This window comes from Dendrobates tinctorius, unplaced genomic scaffold (assembly GCF_039654945.1).
Source record: "Dendrobates tinctorius isolate UK_male_01 unplaced genomic scaffold, ASM3965494v1 ptg000180l, whole genome shotgun sequence".
NCBI classification, from domain to species: domain Eukaryota; kingdom Metazoa; phylum Chordata; class Amphibia; order Anura; family Dendrobatidae; genus Dendrobates; species Dendrobates tinctorius.
Genome location: NW_027361847.1, coordinates 3,070,975 through 3,090,726, shown reverse-complemented (window position 1 = coordinate 3,090,726; position 19,752 = coordinate 3,070,975). Strand labels below are relative to the sequence as shown.

Sequence of the window (19,752 nt, the reverse complement as noted above, 5' to 3'; positions counted from 1 at the left end):
TGGTTCTGGGATTTTTGCTCACCGTTCTTGTGATCATTCTGACCCCACGGGGTGGGATTTTGCGTGGAGCACCAGATCGAGGGAGATTATCAGTGGTCTTGTATGTCTTCCATTTTCTAATTATTGCTCCCACAGTTGATTTCTTCACTCCAAGCTGGTTGGCTATTGCAGATTCAGTCTTCCCAGCCTGGTGCAGGGCTACAACTTTGTTTCTGGTGTCCTTTGACAGCTCTTTGGTCTTCACCATAGTGGAGTTTGGAGTCAGACTGTTTGAGGGTGTGCACAGGTGTCTTTTTATACTGATAACAAGTTTAAACAGGTGCCATTACTACAGGTAATGAGTGGAGGAAAGAGGAGACTCTTAAAGAAGAAGTTACAGGTCTGTGAGAGCCAGAAATCGTGATTGCTTGTTTCTGACCAAATACTTATTTTCCACCATAATATGCAAATAAAATGAAAAAAAAACAGACAATGTGATTTTCTGGATTTTTTTTTCCTCAGTTTGTCTCCCATAGTTGAGGTCTACCTATGATGTAAATTACAGACGCCTCTCATCTTTTTAAGTGGTGGAACTTGCACTATTGCTGACTGACTAAATACTTTTTTTCCCCACTGTATATGTTCTATCAAACTATGAACAACAGTGATAAGCAGTTCTGCTGGAGATAGAGACATTTCTTACTTCTTGTGTGTCACTGTTCTCCACTGCCCTTATCTAATCTTATACTTGGTTAACCTCATGCTGCCCCAACCCCCCTACTTACAATGTATGAAACTGAAAGTGAAAATGTGTTGCGAATTCTTAGTAGTAAAGCTCCTCCTCTAGACTAGATCATACTAGGTGTGTGTCTTCCAAGCATCTCACAGCTGCCTGCTACTCAGCAGAGGAAGACTGTAAGAAGTATTATCCTTTCAACAAACTTTGCATCAGTTAACTGTGAGTACATGAGGAATAATAACAGTATTACTGACCACTATATCAGTTGTACGACCTGGCAATAATTTTGTACAATTGTTTTTAGGAAAAACAATTGTCATTTGGATTGTGAATGCAGAATTAAAAACCTGAGAATGTCAAAGAAGCATCACATTAAATCAGCTGTATTTGAACATTTCACCATCACTCAAGATAGAAAACATTATGTCTGTCAGTGTATGACAAATGATCCAGACGAAAACAAATGCTGTGAAGCCAAGATGAGTGCATATTCAGGCAAAGATAAAAATGCTCCTACCAGAGCTTCTAATCTAAAGAGACATTTACAGCGCTTTCATCCAGAAGTACTGAAAGCAGTGGATGAGAAACACTGCATCCAAACCAATGAACCAGTGCCCAGCTCTTCCAGCCAAACAAAGGAGCAGAGAACTTTGCAGCCATCAGTTGCAAGATATTTTGTCAGTGACAAAGTTACTGTGACAATGACAGTAGATACATTTAAAAAACAGATCATAGAGCTTGTTGTAAAGGATAGTGTGCCTATTTCATTATTTTCACGACCAGCTTTTATGTGTCTGAATGGGGAAATGGCCCGCAAGCTTGGTGTTTCTCTGGAGAGAGTATTAGAAAATTAGTAATCGAAGAAGCTTTTAAACAAAAGGAAGAACTTAAAAAAACTCTCAAGGGACGCTTTCTGTTTCTTAAAATGGATGCCTGCACACGTCACAGAGGGAACTATTTTGCCATCAATGTCCGATTTGTTTGTGACAAAAATGAAATAGTTACCAAGACATTGGCAGTAAAAGACACCAAAGCTCATCACACCAGTGAGTTTCTCCAGGTCTTGGTGGAAAAGGTTCTGCAAGACTATGAACTTAAAAAAGAGCAAGTTCTTTCTGTCGTAACTGACAATGCTTCAAATATGATAAGTACTATTAAGCTAATGAATGAGAGTAATGATGGTGACCAGCAGCTAGAAGAACATTCTGGGTCCACAGACACAGAAATGTTTGAAATAGAGGAACACAGTATTGTAACTGAGGAGCAAACTGAAGTTGCTTCAGATGAACAGCAACATGATAGTTTAGATGATCTTGTTGAAACTGTGTCAATATGTTCTTTCATTCATCACATGCGCTGTGTTGTGCATACGCTACAGCTGGCTATAAGAGACAGTCTGCAAGAAGGACATGCTGCTGCACTGATTGGCAAGGTGAGAAAATTGGCTACTGTTGCTAGAACCCCTAAAGTTGACTCAATTTTGAAGAGACGTGCTGGAAAAGGGGCAATTATTGATCAAGCCACACGATGGGGCAGTACTTACTTAATGATTCAGCGCTTGGTTGAACTGAAAACCTTTCTTGTAGACAAGGCTAACCCTCAACTGACGCTAAATGAAAGTCAGTGGAATCAGGTGACTGAGCTGGAAAAATTGCTAGAGCACCCATTTACAGTGACTAAAAAATTACAAGCAGAGGACTTAACTCCAGGTATTTTCTTAAAGGAGTGGAAGAACCTGATGTTTCGCCTGTCCCAAAGAGGAGGGTTAATTGCAAGTGGCATTGCTACATCAATGAAACGGAGAGAGGAGCTACTATTACAAAATAACATTCTTTTGGCAGCTGTTTATGTAGACCCAATGCATCGGATTCTTCTAGATGATCAACAGCTAAGTAAAGGAAAAGAAGCTCTGTTTGAAATAGCAGTAAGGATGAAAGGGTTGCAGAACAGTCAGGAGGAACAAGAAGAATTTGGTCGTCCTGCCACATCTTCACCCTCATTATCAACTGATGAAGAATTTAATTTCGAAAAATATTTGGATCACAAGGACCGTGCAAAGCGTTCCCGCATAGAAGAAGAGTCATCCCCATCAAGGAACACAGCCAGTACATTTCAGCAGAATTTTTCATGTGCACTAAAAGAAATTGAGAAATTTGACCGTTCATCAAAAATAACAGTGCAACAAGCGATTCCTCTGTATCCTGACATTGTCAGAGATGTTGCCCGAGTGGTTACTGCTTTGCCACCAACACAAGTTAGTGTAGAGAGGTTGTTCTCTGCTCTCAAAATAATTAGATCAGATTTGAGGGCATCCATGAAGGAGGATCTGACAGAGGCAATACTTTTTCTGAGGACAAATTTATAGATTTCTTCTTATTAACTGCATAAAAGTTTTTATTGCATATTTACTTACAGTTTAGAAAAGTTTATAAAAGTTATTTGCTATATTCTAATTGTATTCTAATAAATGTAGTTTTTGCTCTAAGTGGTCTGATTACGTATATGATGGTGAGAAACTGAATAAGCACGATGTTTAATATCTTACAACAGTAAATTTGTTGTTATGAATTGGCAATTTATGAAGGAGTCGGAGTCGGAGCCTGATAAAATCCAGGAGTCGGAGTCGCAACTGTGGCTTACCGACTCCACAGCCCTGGTTATCCATGGCAGTTAATCAGGGCAGGAGTCAGGTAACCCACACTTTGCTCTCCCTTTTAACCATGTGCTTTATTTCTATCCTCCTGGGCTCCCTTGCAATCCACATTCACCACCCCATCCCCCCCTCCATCACGACTCATACACATCAGCCCCTCTATACTTCCCTCTCCCATGTACAGCTCCCATGCACTCCTCACCTTCCTGTGAAACCTCAGCCCATCTTGGCCAAACAGATCGCAGAAAAAACTACTTACAATTAAAACAACTACTTGCTCTTTATCTTCCTACTCCTACTGATTGCAGGGGACATCTCCCCCAATACTCGTCCACCATCCCCCAACCTCAAACCCTACCCTACCTTATATCGAAAACATAGTAATCGTATTAATATTACTTGCACTCCCTCATCTCCATCTTTTAATTGTGCCCTCTGGAATCCACAGTCTGTCTGTAACAAGCTTCCTTTCCTGCACAACTACTTTCTGAACAACTCTCTTAATCTGTTGGCCCTCAGTGAAACCTGGATTCAGGATTCTGACTTCTGTCCCCACAATGCACTTTCCAGGTCATCCCCCCAGTTCCATCACTCTCATTCCCTTCTTTTGAGGTCCACACCATCAGACTCTTCCGTCCCCTCTCCCTCAGAGTAGCGGTCATATACCAGCCCCTGGGCTTACCCACCCACTTCCTTGACCACTTTTCAGCCTGGCTGCCGAACTTCATTTCCTCAGAACTACCAACTCTTATCCTGGGAGACTTCAACATCCCCATTAACAGCCCTACTTCCACATCTGCATCCCAGATTCTATCACTAACCACTTCTCTAGGCCCCTTGCAGCTTTCAACCTCTGAGACACACAAGGACGGTAACACCCTTGATCTGGTCTTTGTCCGGCTCTGTTCAATCTCCCACCTAAATAACTCGCCACTTCCACTCTCTGACCACAACAATCTCTCCTTCACGCTCACAAATCCTAGCCCACCCCAGCACACTCCTACCTACCACACATTCAGAAATCTACAAACCATTAACCCTCAGACACTAGCAGCCTCACTACACTCATCACTGTCCCAATCTCCTCTTTTTCCTGTCCTGATCTGGCTGTTCATCACTACAACGACACTCTTAGAAGCACCCTTGACCAAGTAGCTCCCCTAACCCTCAGAACCTCCAAGCACAGAAGAAAACAGCCCTGGCTCACATCGCAAACTCAACTTCTCCAGCGATGCTCTAGGAGTGCTGAACGCCTATGGAGAAAAACCCGCACACCAGAAGATTTCATCTACTTCAAATTTATGTTAAGAACCTATAACGCTGCCCTTCACCTCGCTAAACAGACCTACTTCACCACCCTGATCTCACTAGCCAAAAACCCCAAGAAACTTTTTGACACTTTTCACTCCCTCCTCAGGCCAAAAGCACAAGCCCCTATCACAGACATCTGTGCTGATGACCTGGCCTCCCACTTTATAGAAAAAATATAAAATATCCATCAGGAAATCTGCTCCCTACCACCAAGTGCTGTGACTCCCATCTCTCCCTGCATTTCCCCTGGCTCACTTTCCACATTTAATCCCATCACAGAAGAAGTAGTCTCCAGACTCCTCTCTTCCTCTCGTCCGACTACATGCACTACCAACCCCATTCCCTCACATCTCCTCCAGTCATCACAACTCACCTAACTGCAATCTTTAATTTCTCCATCTCCTTGGGCATTTTCCCATCCGCCTTCAAACATGCCATCGTTACACAATTACTAAAGAAACCCACTCTCGACCCATCCTGCACAAACAACTACAGACCAGTCTCCAATCTCCCCTTCATCTCCAAACTTTTGGAGTGCCTAGTTTACTCCTGCCTTACCTGTTACCTCTTCACTCACTCCCTTCTAGACCCTTCACAGTTCGGCTTCCGTTCACTACAGTCGACTGAAACTGCACTCAAAGTGACCAATGACCTTCTGACAGCAAAATGTAACGGTGAACACTCTCTACTCATTCTTCTCGACCTTTCTGCAGCTTTGGACACTGTTGACCACCATCTCCTACTCCATAGGCTCCAGTCACTAAGCATTAAGGACATTGCTCTCTTCTGGTTCTATTCCTATCTTTCTGACCCGCTCCTTCAGTGTTTTTTTCTCTGGCTCCACGTCATCTCCTCTTCCTCTCGCTGTCAGGGTACCTCAGGGCTCAGTCCTTGGCCCCCTTCTCTTCTCTATCTACACGGCCCCAATTGGACAGACCATCAGCAGATTTGGCTTTCAGTACCATCTTTATGCTGATGACACACAACTATATACGTCATCCCCCGACCTTACCCCCGCTGTACTACAGAACGCAAGTGACTGTCTGTCCGCAGTCTCCAACATCATGTCCGCTCTCTATCTGAAACTCAACCTCTCCAAAAATGAACTACTTCTGCTCCCGCCGTCTACTAACCTCCCTAAATCTGACATTTCCCTCTCCGTGGGTGGTACCACAATAACACCCCGGCAGCAGGCGCGCTGTCTAGGTGTTATGTTTGACACCAGTCTCTCCTTCACATCCCATATACGATCTCTTGCCCACTCTTGCCGCTTACACCTAAAGAACATCTCTAGAATCCGCCCTTTTCTCACCATGGAAACAAAACCCTCACTGTAGCACTGATCCACGCCCGCCTGGACTACTGCAATGCCCTATTAATTGGCCTCCCAGTTACTCGACTATCCTCTCTCCAGTCCATACTTAATGCAGCAGCCAGGGTCATCCATCTGGCTAATCGGTACTCGGACATGTCCACTCTTCGCCAGTACTTACAATGTACTTGTTCTCACCCACAAAGCTCTCCACAGTGCAGCACCCTCCTACATCTCCTCCCTCATTTCCGTCTATCGGCCTATCCGACCGCTGCGCTCTGCAAACAACTTTCGACTAACCTCTACAATAATTCGCACCTCCCACTCCGACTCCAAGACTTCTTCCGTGCTGAGCCAATCCTTTGGAATGCTCTACCCAAAAAAATTAGGACTATCGACAATTTGCATAGCTTCAGGCGCTCCCTCAAAACACATTTGTTCAGAGCGGCCTATCACGTTCACTAATCAAAGTAATTCTATGTGTAAGTGTGCGTGTGTAGCCCATTCACTATCTCCATCCATCCCTCACTCCCTCAAGATGGCTGGACCCTCATTGTAAATACATCATTGTAAATACACACCTGTACTCTGTATCTCCCCCACCTCATTGTAGATTGTAAGCTCTCACGAGCGGGGGCGGCTTATTTTGCTTTAATCGTATTGTTAAAGTTGTAACATTGTTACTTATGACTTGTTTTGAAACTGTTAAACTGTAAAGCGCTGTGGAATATGTTGGCGCTATATAAAGATTATTATTATTATTATTATTATTATTATTATTAATAATATCAAAATTCAAGCTAAGTGAACAGCAATTCCTACAATTTGGACAAATACAAGGAACGATTATGACACATCTGATAAATGTGAGGGAAGAAACGAGAAGGGATGCAATGGATAATCTATTATTTGGCCGAGCAGGCACACACAAGATATCCACAATATACAGAGGTTTAAAAGACTTCCTTGGGAAAATGGACATAGAACAAACATTTAGATCCTGGGCTAAACAAATAGAGAGTGAGGAAATTGGGGAAAAAATACTAGCAGGTTGGCAGGCAGTACGGAAAAATATTTAGAGCGAAGTTACGAGAGACACACAATTTAGGATAATGCATAGAGCTATACTGGCCTTCGACATACCAGTATCTGGAAGAAGGAGTGATCGCCTGGTACAGTAGATTGTCCAAAATGTAAACTTAGAGAGTCCGATTTACTGCACGGACTCTGGGGCTGCCCTAAAAGTACAAGAATTCTGGAAAGACAAAGCATATGATGGAAAATTTGGGCATTGGGAAGATATCTTTGAACCTGTTACCGTTCCTTTTTCCATTACTGGAAGGGATATGGAGCCACACAACAAAAAGGGAAGGAAACATTAACTCCAATGTTCCAATTAATCTGTCTGATAGCCAAAAGAAGCTTATTGAAGAACTGGTTGAGCGATTCCATTCCAAATCGGAAAGCTATAATAATGAAGACTTTATGTCACTTAGAATGGCTGGAAGCAGAACGCAACAAGGAAAAGAGTAGAAAATCGCTCATGACAACGTGGAAAAGCTTTTTACTTAAACAATATACAAAAGAACTTCAGGGAATTATGAAACCCTTTGAGCAGACCAGTTGGTACATATTGGAGGACATGAGTGGAACATTGGGGACGTGAAAATAGCTGATCTGAATGTTGATGGAATAGATGGTAGGGACACTGGCTGAGACGTAATATAAATTATGGATGCAAACTAAATATTCTATAACGTTTAAGGGGTTAAGAAGATGTACGAAAAGAAAGGAGAGGTGCACACAAGAGATATACAACTATTTCCTGCATATCTGGGAAGACGGGAGTTTATGTGTTGCTTATTCTGTATTTTGACCTTACAAATTGTAATATGATAATCGAAAACTGAAATTAAGAATCTGTAAGCTAAGAAAATGCTTTTGGATGTACATTTCCATACATACAGTTGTGGCCAAAAGTATTGACACCCCTGCAATTCTGTCAGCTAATACTCAGTTTCTTCCTGAAAATGATTGCAAACACAAATTCTTTGGTATTATTATCTTCATTTGTCTTAAATGAAAAAACACAAAAGAGAATGAAGTAAAAAGCAAAACATTGATCATTTCACACAAAACTCCAAAATTGGGCCAGACAAAAGTATTGGCACCCTCAGCCTAATACTTGGTTGCACAACCTTTAGCCAAAATAACTGCGACCAACCGCTTCCGGTAACCATCAATGAGTTTCTTACAATGCTCTGCTGGAATTTTAGACCATTCTTCTTTGGCAAACTGCTCCAGGTCCCTGATATTAGAAGGGTGCCTTCTCCAAACTGCCATTTTTAGATCTCTCCACAGGTGTTCTATGGGATTCAGGTCTGGACTCATTGCTGGCCACCTTAGAAGTCTCCAGCGCTTTCGCTCAAACCATTTTCTAGCGCTTTTTGAAGTGTGTTTTGGGTCATTGTCCTGCTGGAAGACCCATGACCTCTGAAGGAGACCCAGCTTTCTCAGACTGGGCCCTACATTATGCTGCAAAATTTGTTGGTAGTCTTCAGACTTCATAATGCCATGCACACGGTCAAGCAGTCCAGTGCCAGAGGCAGCAAAGCAACCCCAAGACATCAGGGAACCTCCGCCATGTTTGACTGTAGGGACCGTGTTCTTTTCTTTGAATGCCTCTTTTTTTCTCCTGTAAACTCTATGTTGATGCCTTTGCCCAAAAAGCTCTACTTTTGTCTCATCTGACCAGAGAACATTCTTCCAAAACGTTTTAGGCTATTTCAGGTAAGTTTTGGCAAACTCCAGCCTGGCTTTTTTATGTCTCAGGGTAAGAAGTGGGGTCTTCCTGGGTCTCCTACCATACAGTCCCTTTTCATTCAGACGCCGACGGATAGTACGGATTGACACTGTTGTACCCTCGGACTGCAGGGCAGCTTGAACTTGTTTGGATGTTAGTCGAGGTTCTTTATCCAACATCCGCACAATCTTGCGCTGAAATCTCTTGTCAATTTTTCTTTTCCGTCCACATCTAGGGAGGTTAGCCACAGTGCCATGGGCTTTACACTTCTTGATGACACTGCGCACGGTAGACACAGGAACATTCAGGTCTTTGGAGATGGACTTGTAGCCTTGAGATTGCTCATGCTTCCTCACAATTTGGTTTCTCAAGTCCTCAGACAGTTCTTTGGTCTTCTTTCTTTTCTCCATGCTCAATGTGGTACACACAAGGACACAGGACAGAGGTTGAGTCAAATTTAATCCATGTCAACTGGCTGCAAGTGTGATTTAGTTATTGCCAACACCTGTTAGGTGCCACAGGTAAGTTACAGGTGCTGTTAATTACACAAATTAGAGAAGCGTCAAATGATTTTTCGAACAATGCCAATACTTTTGTCCACCCTCTTTTTTATGTTTGGTGTGGAATTATATCCAATTTGGCTTTAGGACAATTCTTTTTGTGTTTTTTCATTTAAGACAAATTAAATGAAGATAATAATACCAAAGAATTTGTGTTTGCAATCATTTTCAGGAAGAAACTGAGTATTACCTGGCAGAATTGCAGGGGTGTTAATACTTTTGGCCACAACTGTACACACGTGGTCAAAATTGTTTGTACCCCTCGTTTAATGATAGAAAACCTAACAATGGTCACAGAAATAACTTGAATCTGACAAAAAAAAATAAATTAAAAAGATGCTCAATAGGACTTCGGTCAGGGCTCATAGAAGGCCACTTCAGAATAGTCCAATGTTTCCTCTAAGCCATTCTTGGGTGTTTTTATCTGTGTGTTTTGGGTCATTATCCTATTGCAAGACCCATGACCTGCAACTGAGACCAAGCTTTCTCACACTTTCTCGCACATTTCTCTCTAAAATTAATTGATAGTCTTGAGATCTCATTGTACCCTGCACAGATTCTAGACGCCCTGTGCCAGATGCAGGAAAGCAGCCCCAGAACATAACAGAGCCTCCTCCATGTTTCACAGTAGGGACAGTGTTCTTTTCTTGATATGCTCCATTTTTCCATCTGTGAACGTAGAGCTGATGTGCCTTGCCAAAAAGTTCCATTCTTGTCTCATCTGTCCATAGGACATTCTCCCAGAAGCTTTGTAGCTTGTCAACATGTAGTCTCTAATGATCTACTAACAGATAAATCTAATGGTCATTACTCCATGCTAATTCTCTTGGATCTCTCTGCAGCATTCGACACTGTGGATCATCAGCTCCTCCTCACCATGCTCCGCTCCACGGGCATCAAGGACACCGTTCTCGCCTGGTTCTCCTCCTATCTCTCTGACGGCTCCTTTACTGTATCTTTTGCTGGTTCCTCCTCCTCTCATCTTCCCCTTACTGCTGGGGATCCTCAAGGTTCAGTTCTAGGCCCCCTCCTCTTCTCCTTGTACACTGCCCCTATTGGTCAAACAATCAGTAGATTTGGTTTCCAGTACCATCTCTATGCTGATGACACCCAATTATACGCTTGTTCTCCTGACATCACGCCAGCCTTTTTAGAAAACACCGCCAATTGTCTAAACGCTGTGTCTAATATCATGTCCTCACTATATCTGAAACTGAACCTGTGAAAGACTGAACTCCTCGTGTTTCCTCCCGCTACTAATGTACCTATACCCGACATTGCCATTTCTGTGTGTGGTTCCACTATTACTCCCCAGCAACATGCCCGCTGTCTTGGGGTCATACTTGACGCCGAGCTTTCCTTTGTCCCCCACATTCGATCACTGGCTCGCTCTTGTTATCTGCACCTCAAAAACATTTCTAGAATTCGACCTTTTCTTACTTTTAATTCCGCAAAAACTCTTACCGTTTCTCTTATTCATTCTCGTCTGGACTATTGTAACTCTCTTCTAACTCCCTCTTGTCATGATCCAGGCCGGGTTTTGTTTGCTGTCTCACGGTCTGATCATGTCAAGGGTTAACTTGACGTCCTTCTGCACCTCAAAAAACATTTCTAGAATCCGACCTTTTCTTACTTTTGACTCTGCAAAAACTCTTACTGTTTCTCTTATTCATTCTCGTCTCGACTATTGTAACTCTCTTCTAATCGGTCTCCCTCTTACCAAACTCTCCCCTCTCCAATCTGTCGTGAATGCTGCAGGTAGGATCATATTCCTCACCAATCGTTACACCGATGCCTCTACCTTGTGCCAGTCATTACACTGGCTACCCATCCACTCCAGAATTCAGTATAAACTTATTACCCTCACCCACAAAGCCCTCCATAGCTCAGCACCACCCTACATCTCCTCCCTTGTTTCAGTCTACCACCCTACCCGTGCCCTCCGTTCTGCTGATGACCTGTGGTTAGCATTCTCAATAATCAGAACCTCCCACTCCCATCTCCAAGACTTTACACGTGCTGCGCCAATTCTTTGGAATGCACTTCCCAGGTCAATACAATTAGTCCCCAATCCCTACAATTTTAAGCGTGCCCTGAAAACTCATTTATTCAGACTGGCCTACCGCCTCAACACATTAACCTAATCTATCAATGTGTGGCACAGTCAAAAGTTTTACCATAACAAGGTTCCCCGCATCATGTTCCCTCATGCTTTATACATCCATTAGCCCTCTGTGTCTGTACTGTTACACACTTAACATTATGGCTGGTCCATACAATCAGGGCAACTGTTACCACCCACCTTTCGTGTCTCCCCTTTTTTCCTCATAGACTGTAAGCTTGCGAGCAGGGCCCTCATTCCACTTGGTATCTGTTATGACATATGTGATTATTGTTATGCTGTAATGTCTATTGTCTGTACAAATCCCCTCTGAAATGTAAAGTGCTGCGGAATATGTCGGCGCTATAGAAATAAAATTTATTATTATTATTATAGTTTGGCAAATTCCAGTCTGGCGTTTTTATGATTTTTTTCCAACAATGGTGCCCTCCTTGGTCGTCTCCTATGAAGTCCACTTTGGCTCCTACAACGATGGATGGTGCGATCTGATACTGATGCTCCTTAAACTTGAATTTCACCTTTAATCTGTTTAGAAGTTTTTCTGGGCTCAAGCTGCTTGGAGATGGTCTTATAACTTTTACCTGTAACATGTTTGTCTATAATTTTCTTTCTAATCTCCTGAGACAACTCTTTCCTTCTCTCCCTCTGGTCCATGTTGAGTGTGATACACACCATGTCACCACACAGCAGAGTGAGTATCTGTAGCCTCTATACAGGCCGCTCACTGATTCCAAGATTGTAGACCCCTGTGATGATAATTAGTGGCCACACCGCGATGTAACATGTCCCTTCTGTCACATTATTTTCAGGGCTACCATCATTTCTGTCCAGGCCTATTTCATGAGTTTTATTTTTTTCTAATTCTGTGGAAGCATGGTCAATGTCTGACTTACATTTGCTCAGTTTCATAGATTTTCGATTTATTATTACTTTTGTCAGATTCAAGTGGTGTCACCATTGTGTTTATTTCTGTCATTAAACGAGGGGTACCAACAATTTTGACCACGTGTGTATGATAAAAATCAATAAAAATTACTGTTTAAAAATCATCTCTCATTACCAAGGTGCCACACAAGTAACATCTTTTGATGGGTAAAAAGAGTGAGCTGTCTGAAGACCTTTGCTACCTTATTGCTACAAAGCATTCTAATGGCATTGGTTACCGAAGAATTCCTAAACTACAAAAGGTTCCAGTGAGCACTGCTGGGACCATAATCTGGAAGAGGAAAGAACATAATTTTACCATAATCTGGAGACAATCAGGTGCTCCCCACAAGATTTCACACAAAGGAGAGAGAATTAATCAGAAGAGCTATCCAAGAGCCAAGAACCACCTGTGGAGAGCAACAGACAGACCTGGAATCAGCAGGTACAATTGTTTCAAAGAAAACTCTAAAGCGCTCAGCCTCCATGGCCTATATGCACGCTCACCACGCAACCTCCATGGCCTGTGTGCACGCTCATTATGCAACCTCCTTTGCTGAGTAAAACACATGTTCGAGCACGGTTTAAAGTTTTCTCAACATTTAGACAAGTCTGTAAAATACTAGGAGAATATTGTCTGGTCAGACGTCGTTGCTGCAACTTGAGTGATCATCCTTTACAATGTCCAGTTCTTCGCTGACCATCTCAAATATGTCCTGGTCTTACTTGGCAGTAGTCAATATAGTTGTCTTCTTTGTGTTGAGTAGGGATCTAGGAGTCCCATGCTCGAGCTTTCTATCTTGACCCTCCCGTAATAAGTCCTTCACTCTATCTACGCTTGTTACTATCAATGTTGTATCATCTGCATATTTAAAATTGTTGATGATTCATCCATTAATTTTGATTCCTTCTTTTACAGCAAGTCCAGCATTCCTGACAATAGCTTCTGCATGTAAATTGAAGAGAAATGGTGACAAGATGGCGCCATGTCTGGAGCCTCGCTCTACTTTGAACCATGCCGTGTCCCATTCGGACTGTTGCTCTTGGTCGATGTAAAGGTTCCTAATCATCCTGATCAGATTGTTCGGTACACCTATATCCTTCATGGTACCCAACGTTTCTGATGATCAACACAGTCTTACGCCTTGCTGTAGTCGATGAAACAAAAACAGATCTTTGTTGTATTCTTTGGCCTTTTCCATCTATTGTTAGCAATCACATCTCTAGTTCCGCTGCCTTTTCTGAATCCTGATTCCTTCTTACCGTTCTTGGGGACGCCCATTTTCGGTCATTAATATTATTTGATATTTTATATATTACACGTTTTCCATCTTCTGTAATTGATATTATTTGATATCTTGTATATTGTATGTTTTCCATTGGTATCCTTATTTTTTATATTGAGTTGACCAAGCCGGGGACAGTCGCACTTATATGCATTTCTCTATATATACTTTCTGGAATGCTCCTGACTCTGTACACCTATGTCATAGTCCCTACTGACGACTACATGGAACAGCACCAGGGATGTGATTTTGTTGCCTCGTATTGTTGTTACATGTTTTTATCATTGTAGGTGTTTTTGTATGTCATTGGCATAATAAATATATATTTTTTGTTAATTTTCTTTATTCTGGAGTGCGCTATGTCCATGCATTGACCCTTTTTTCTTTCCTTTGGCTTTTAACTGGAAATGTCTGAATTGAGATCATCTTATTTGCTAATTCTGAGTAAGTTGAGTTCTGTTCTGTCCATTTCGGCTTTGACAATGTCTAGTTTCCTTGGTTCACGGTTCATACATTCCCAACTTTATGATATCTCTGCAGCTTTTGATCTGCCCTGTCGACCATACCTGCGGCTTTGATCCTTACGTGTCAGGAGCATTGATCAAATTCAGGTCGACCATCGGCTGTTCCCCAGTAGCCCGTTAAGTGTCTTCCTGCATGGGGGTGCATCTTCCAGCACTATATCTAATATCATTGCATTCTCCATCAAGCATTCTTGGCACTGGACTGCGAGAGAGCGCCGGGAAGATAAGTGTAATGGTTTGTTTTTTTTAATGTTTTCTGATGGGGCCATGCATACTAGGATGGGGGTGTGAGCCAGTCATACCAGGATGCCATTAAAATGAAATAAATGGGCGTGGAATGCAGTGAATATTCATTGTTCTTTAGCAGCAGGCACAGGAGTTAGCCGCAGCAGCCAGCTCCAGCCTCCTGTGACCCGCTGCTCCCCCACCTCCCCACCATAGCGGATACATTCTGACTATAAGAAAAACCCCGCATTTTCCTCCCCATTTTTGGAGGAAAAAAGTGTGTCTAATAGTGCAAAAAATATGGTAATTTCTGTTGTGATGATTAGCGTCTCTGCAAGAGAAATTAACATGCTGCCGTTCTGAAAGACGCACCACGTGTCAGCGTCCGTGGGTGATCTGCAGGCGCAGATGCACTCATAATGGACATGGGATTTCTACAAATCCCATCCACTATGCTGCAACATCTGACCGCTGCGGGTTTGATGCTGCATAAACACGCAGCGCAAAACCGCAGCAATTCCTGAACGTGAGAACGTACCCTAATAGAAACCAAATAGTGATATCTATAGTGCCCAAATATTACAAACCAATTAATACTGATGTACAGTGTCCATGTAATGTCAACAACAAATACCAATATATACCAAGAACATCATTGTAGCCAAAGAAAAGTCTCCTGTACTCGGCAGTGCGGGCTGTGGATTACATCTAAAGAGGCTTCCCCCCTGCAATGTATTGTGAGGCAGACAGCAAATGCACAATAACATATTAAACACATCGTGCAGACAGGAAAAAACTCTATACAGTGCTAAAAACCTACCGATATGCAGCGCCCAAATAATACCAGCATATAGTGCTCAAATAATAAGCATCAAAAAGTCCCAGTCACTTAGGCCGGTTTCACACTAGCGCTTTTTCAGCGCGCGCACGGCCGGGGGTAGCTCCGCCCCCGATCCGGCTCTCTGCCCGGCGTGCCTGCCCCTTCCTTGTAGCGCCGCCTCCTAGCGGACAGTGGCGCCTGCGATCGGCGCACCCTATCTTTAGCATAGGGTGCGCCGATCGTGCGCAGGCCGTGCGCTAGTTGCGCTTTGACCTGCGCTGCGCACTTTTGACGGTGCGCCGTGCGCGCCAAAATCCGAAAAGTTTGATTTTGGCGCGCACGGCGCACCGTCAAAAGTGCGCAGCGCAGGTCAAAGCGCAACTAGCGCACGGCCTGCGCACGATCGGCGCACCCTATGCTAAAGATAGGGTGCGCCGATCGCAGGCGCCGCTGTCCGCTAGGAGGCGGCGCTACAAGGAAGGGGCGGGCACGCCGGGCAGAGAGCCGGATCGGGGGCGGAGCTACCCCCGGCCGTGCGCGCGCTGAAAAAGCGCTAGTGTGAAACCGGCCATACAGAGTTCAACTGATGCCAAACAATTTCCAACATACAGTGCGCAAATATGCACCAAAAATCCCATCCAATGAATCCCAGTATACAGGGCTAAAAAAATCCCAATATACAGCCAAATAATACAGAACAAAACCGCTATACAAGCCTAATATGATATCAAAGAGCTGTAGAATGCACAATTCATCCTGCAGAAAAAAAAACACATGAACTCAAACATCTGAGGACGGAAAATAAAGATGTTCTGGATTATGGAAGACGGGGAGGGAAGAAGAGCAAACATGGCAGTTTGACTTATCAGGATGCGGTGGAAACGTTGACACTGACTCCTAGGATTGCTGCCTCCTATAGGTGGCGCTAGAGACCCCGTCCTCTGCATCTGGGAAGAGGAAATTTTCACATCTTATTTCCCTTATTGCATTGTACCCCATGCTGTGAATTACCCCCTATAGAGAGCAGTGTGCGGTGATCGGACCTTCTCCAGTACGGAGAGTTCTGTGCTTCTACGCCTGCAGAGTGAGAGGTGAATAGACGCGGGGCCGGAGAACGGCTGGAAAGCCTCCATGTCAGACTGACGGGTGATCGGCTCCACCACGTTCCATCTTTATGTCAGGATAGCGACTCGTGTCCCGAGGTCTGAGGGACGGTCCGGGGCCGATATTTATCCAGGACTTTGTGCACAGAACGGATGCAAATTGTCTCTTCAGAGAGGAAGCGGACTAGAACTCTAGAGCCACCTATTGGAAGTCAATGTCGACCCTTTAACAAGTTTTTTATGACACTTAGCATAAAAGCCAAACCAGAATCTCAATTTGCAGACAGTGTTTCGGGATATAGCCCCTCGTCAGTGCAAAGTGTGAGATCTGATTTGGCTGTGTGAGAGGCGTCTGACCGGTATCCAAGAAGGATCGTACAGAGAAAGTGATTTGTCACAAAGAAGAAGAAAGAGAATGAAGGCGGAGTCCAAGGAAGGTGACAAGTGTTAGCCAAGAGGGAGGAGCCGGACGCTGAAAACGACTGATGACGACATTGAGCCTGCACCGATTCTGAGGGACGGACGACCGACAGCGGATTAGGAGGAAAATCATCAGTAAATTAACCCCGACTATGCTGAGTAACAATCCACAATAGACTTAGGGACCAAAAGACCTCACAGGAGAGAACGGACAGAAGGACGAGACATCTGCAGAGAAAATGTGACCGATGCTCTAAGGAAGGAGACAGAATCTGAAAGTAGAGAACGAAGACTCAAGACTGATGAAGACGAGACGACAGCGGAGAAACCGCGACCCACAGATCAGAAGAAAATAATCAGGGAAATGAAAGCTGTTGTCAGACGGAGAAAATGTAGAGAAAACCAGAGCAAGTCTGGAGAAAACTCATCTATTATAGGAGGACGCCGGAGAGACGTCATCACATCCACCGGAGCCAACAAGGAGCCTCGCTGCTCACCTCGTGGTGTAAGAGGCCGGAGCTCCTCCATCATCACGGCCTGGTACCGATCCTGGTGTCCTTCTAGATACTCCCACTCCTCCATGGAGAGATAGACAGCGACGTCCTGACACCTTATAGGAACCTGACAACAACGACACCGTCATCACCCAGAAACCTCCAGTGCTGTATAATGTCCCAGCAGTCACCTCTCCGCTCATCACCCAGAATCCTCCAGTGCCATCCTGTATAATGTCCCAGCAGTCACCTCTCCGCTCATCACCCAGAATCCTCCAGTGCCGTCCTGTGTAATGTCCCAGCAGTCACCTCTCCGCTCATCACCCAGAATCCTCCAGTGCTGTATAATGTCCCAGCAGTCACCTCTCCTCTCATCACCCAGAATCCTCCAGTGCCGTCCTGTATAATGTCCCAGCAGTCACCTCTCCGGTCATCACCCAGAATCCTCCAGTGCTGTCCTGTATAATGTCCCAGTAGTCACCTCTCCGCTCATCACCCAGAATCCTCCAGTGCCGTCCTGTGTAATGTCCCAGCAGTCACCTCTCCGGTCATCACCCAGAATCCTCCAGTGCCCTCCTGTATAATGTCCCAGCAGTCACCTCTCCGCTCATCACCCAGAATCCTCCAGTGCTGTCCTGTATAATGTCCCAGTAGTCACCTCTCCGCTCATCACCCAGAATCCTCCAGTGCCGTCCTGTGTAATGTCCCAGCAGTCACCTCTCCGGTCATCACCCAGAATCCTCCAGTGCCCTCCTGTATAATGTCCCAGCAGTCACCTCTCCGGTCATCACCCAGAATCCTCCAGTGCCGTCCTGTATAATGTCCCAGCAGTCACCTCTCCTCTCATCACCCAGAATCCTCCAGTGCCGTCCTGTGTAATGTCCCAGCAGTCACCTCTCCGGTCATCACCCAGAATCCTCCAGTGCCCTCCTGTATAATGTCCCAGCAGTCACCTCTCCGGTCATCACCCAGAATCCTCCAGTGCCATCCTGTATAATGTCCCAGTAGTCACCTCTCCGCTCATCACCCAGAATCCTCCAGTGCCCTCCTGTATAATGTCCCAGCAGTCACCTCTCCGGTCATCACCCAGAATCCTCCAGTGCCGTCCTGTATAATGTCCCAGCAGTCACCTCTCCGCTCATCACCCAGAATCCTCCAGTGCCCTCCTGTATAATGTCCCAGCAGTCACCTCTCCGGTCATCACCCAGAATCCTCCAGTGCTGTCCTGTATAATGTCCCAGCAGTCACCTCTCCTCTCATCACCCAGAATCCTCCAGTGCCATCCTGTATAATGTCCCAGCAGTCTCCTCTCCGCTCATCACCCAGAATCCTCCAGTCCTGTATAATGTCCCAGCAGTCACCTCTTCGCTCAACACCCAGAATCCTCCAGTGCCCTCCTGTATAATGTCCCAGCAGTCACCTCTCCGCTGATCACCCAGAATCCTCCAGTGCCCTCCTGTATAATGTCCCAGCAGTCACCTCTTCTCTCATCACCCAGAATCCTCCAGTCCCCTCCTGTATAATGTCCCAGCAGTCACCTCTCCTCTCATCACCCAGAATCCTCCAGTGCCGTCCTGTATAATGTCCCAGCAGTCACCTCTCCGCTCATCACCCAGAATCCTCCAGTCCTGTATAATGTCCCAGCAGTCACCTCTCCTCTCATCACCCAGAATCCTCCAGTGCCGTCCTGTATAATGTCCCAGCAGTCACCTCTCCTCTCATCACCCAGAATCCTCCAGTCCTGTATAATGTCCCAGCAGTCACCTCTCCGCTCAGCAGCTCGATCATCTTGTTGCTGAGCTCCAGGATCTTCTTGTTCCTCTCATGTATCGGGGAGTGCGGGGGAGGCTCTGTGATGGGGCCCGGGCTCCGCCCTCCTGACTCCTGGAGATGGATGATGGGAGTCACACAGTCCCCCGGTGTCTTCCTCACTATTGTGTAATCCTGTGGATGGAGAGAGACACTTAGGGAGAAGAATTCCTTCCCGACTCCAGATCTGACAATCAGTAGAAATCCCGGGATCAATAACCGTCTCCAGTAATCTGGGGCCATAACCGGGAATATTATTACACTCCGGACAGACATCCCGGCCCCTCTACAGCTCTTATAGGGAATCCCCATGACAACTCCTCCGGGCAGAGAGCTCCACAGAATCCCTGCTCTTACAGTAAAGAATACTTCTCCTCCTATTCTGGATTTCCTCGTCCCGACGTCGGACTTGTCACATCTAATATATAATTACCAATAAACTGTCACAGATTCCGGCGCTTGTGTCGCTTCCACAATGCACCGCAACCGGAAGCTGTGACAGAGCCAACCCCCATATTGGAATACCCAAGCAGGTGCGTATTTACCGAGGTAGCAGCTGCGACGGGGCCTGATCGCGGAGCTGCAGCCGCTCATTAGCTGTGCAGCTCCGTGTCTGCCAGGCTGCAATTGGCTGCTCTGTGCGCACAGGACCTGTGATGAGGTCACAG

General features: G+C 45.0%; 1 protein-coding gene across 4 annotated transcripts in view; it reads right to left on the bottom strand.

Annotated features, from left to right (window-relative positions):
• Window positions 1-19,752, bottom strand: part of LOC141054888 (uncharacterized) — a 186,828-nt gene that overhangs the window by 121,468 nt on the left and 45,608 nt on the right. For 3 of the 4 annotated variants that reach the window (XM_073551778.1, XM_073551782.1, XM_073551777.1), the window contains exons 3-4: window positions 19,040-19,219; window positions 17,279-17,402 (exon numbers count right to left, since the gene is read on the bottom strand). The exons of the other annotated variant lie outside the window; for it this stretch is intronic. In XM_073551778.1, the coding sequence (XP_073407879.1) occupies window positions 17,279-17,402; window positions 19,040-19,219 (304 nt within the window). The remainder of the gene's footprint in view (window positions 1-17,278; window positions 17,403-19,039; window positions 19,220-19,752) is intronic. 4 annotated transcript variants of the gene reach the window in all.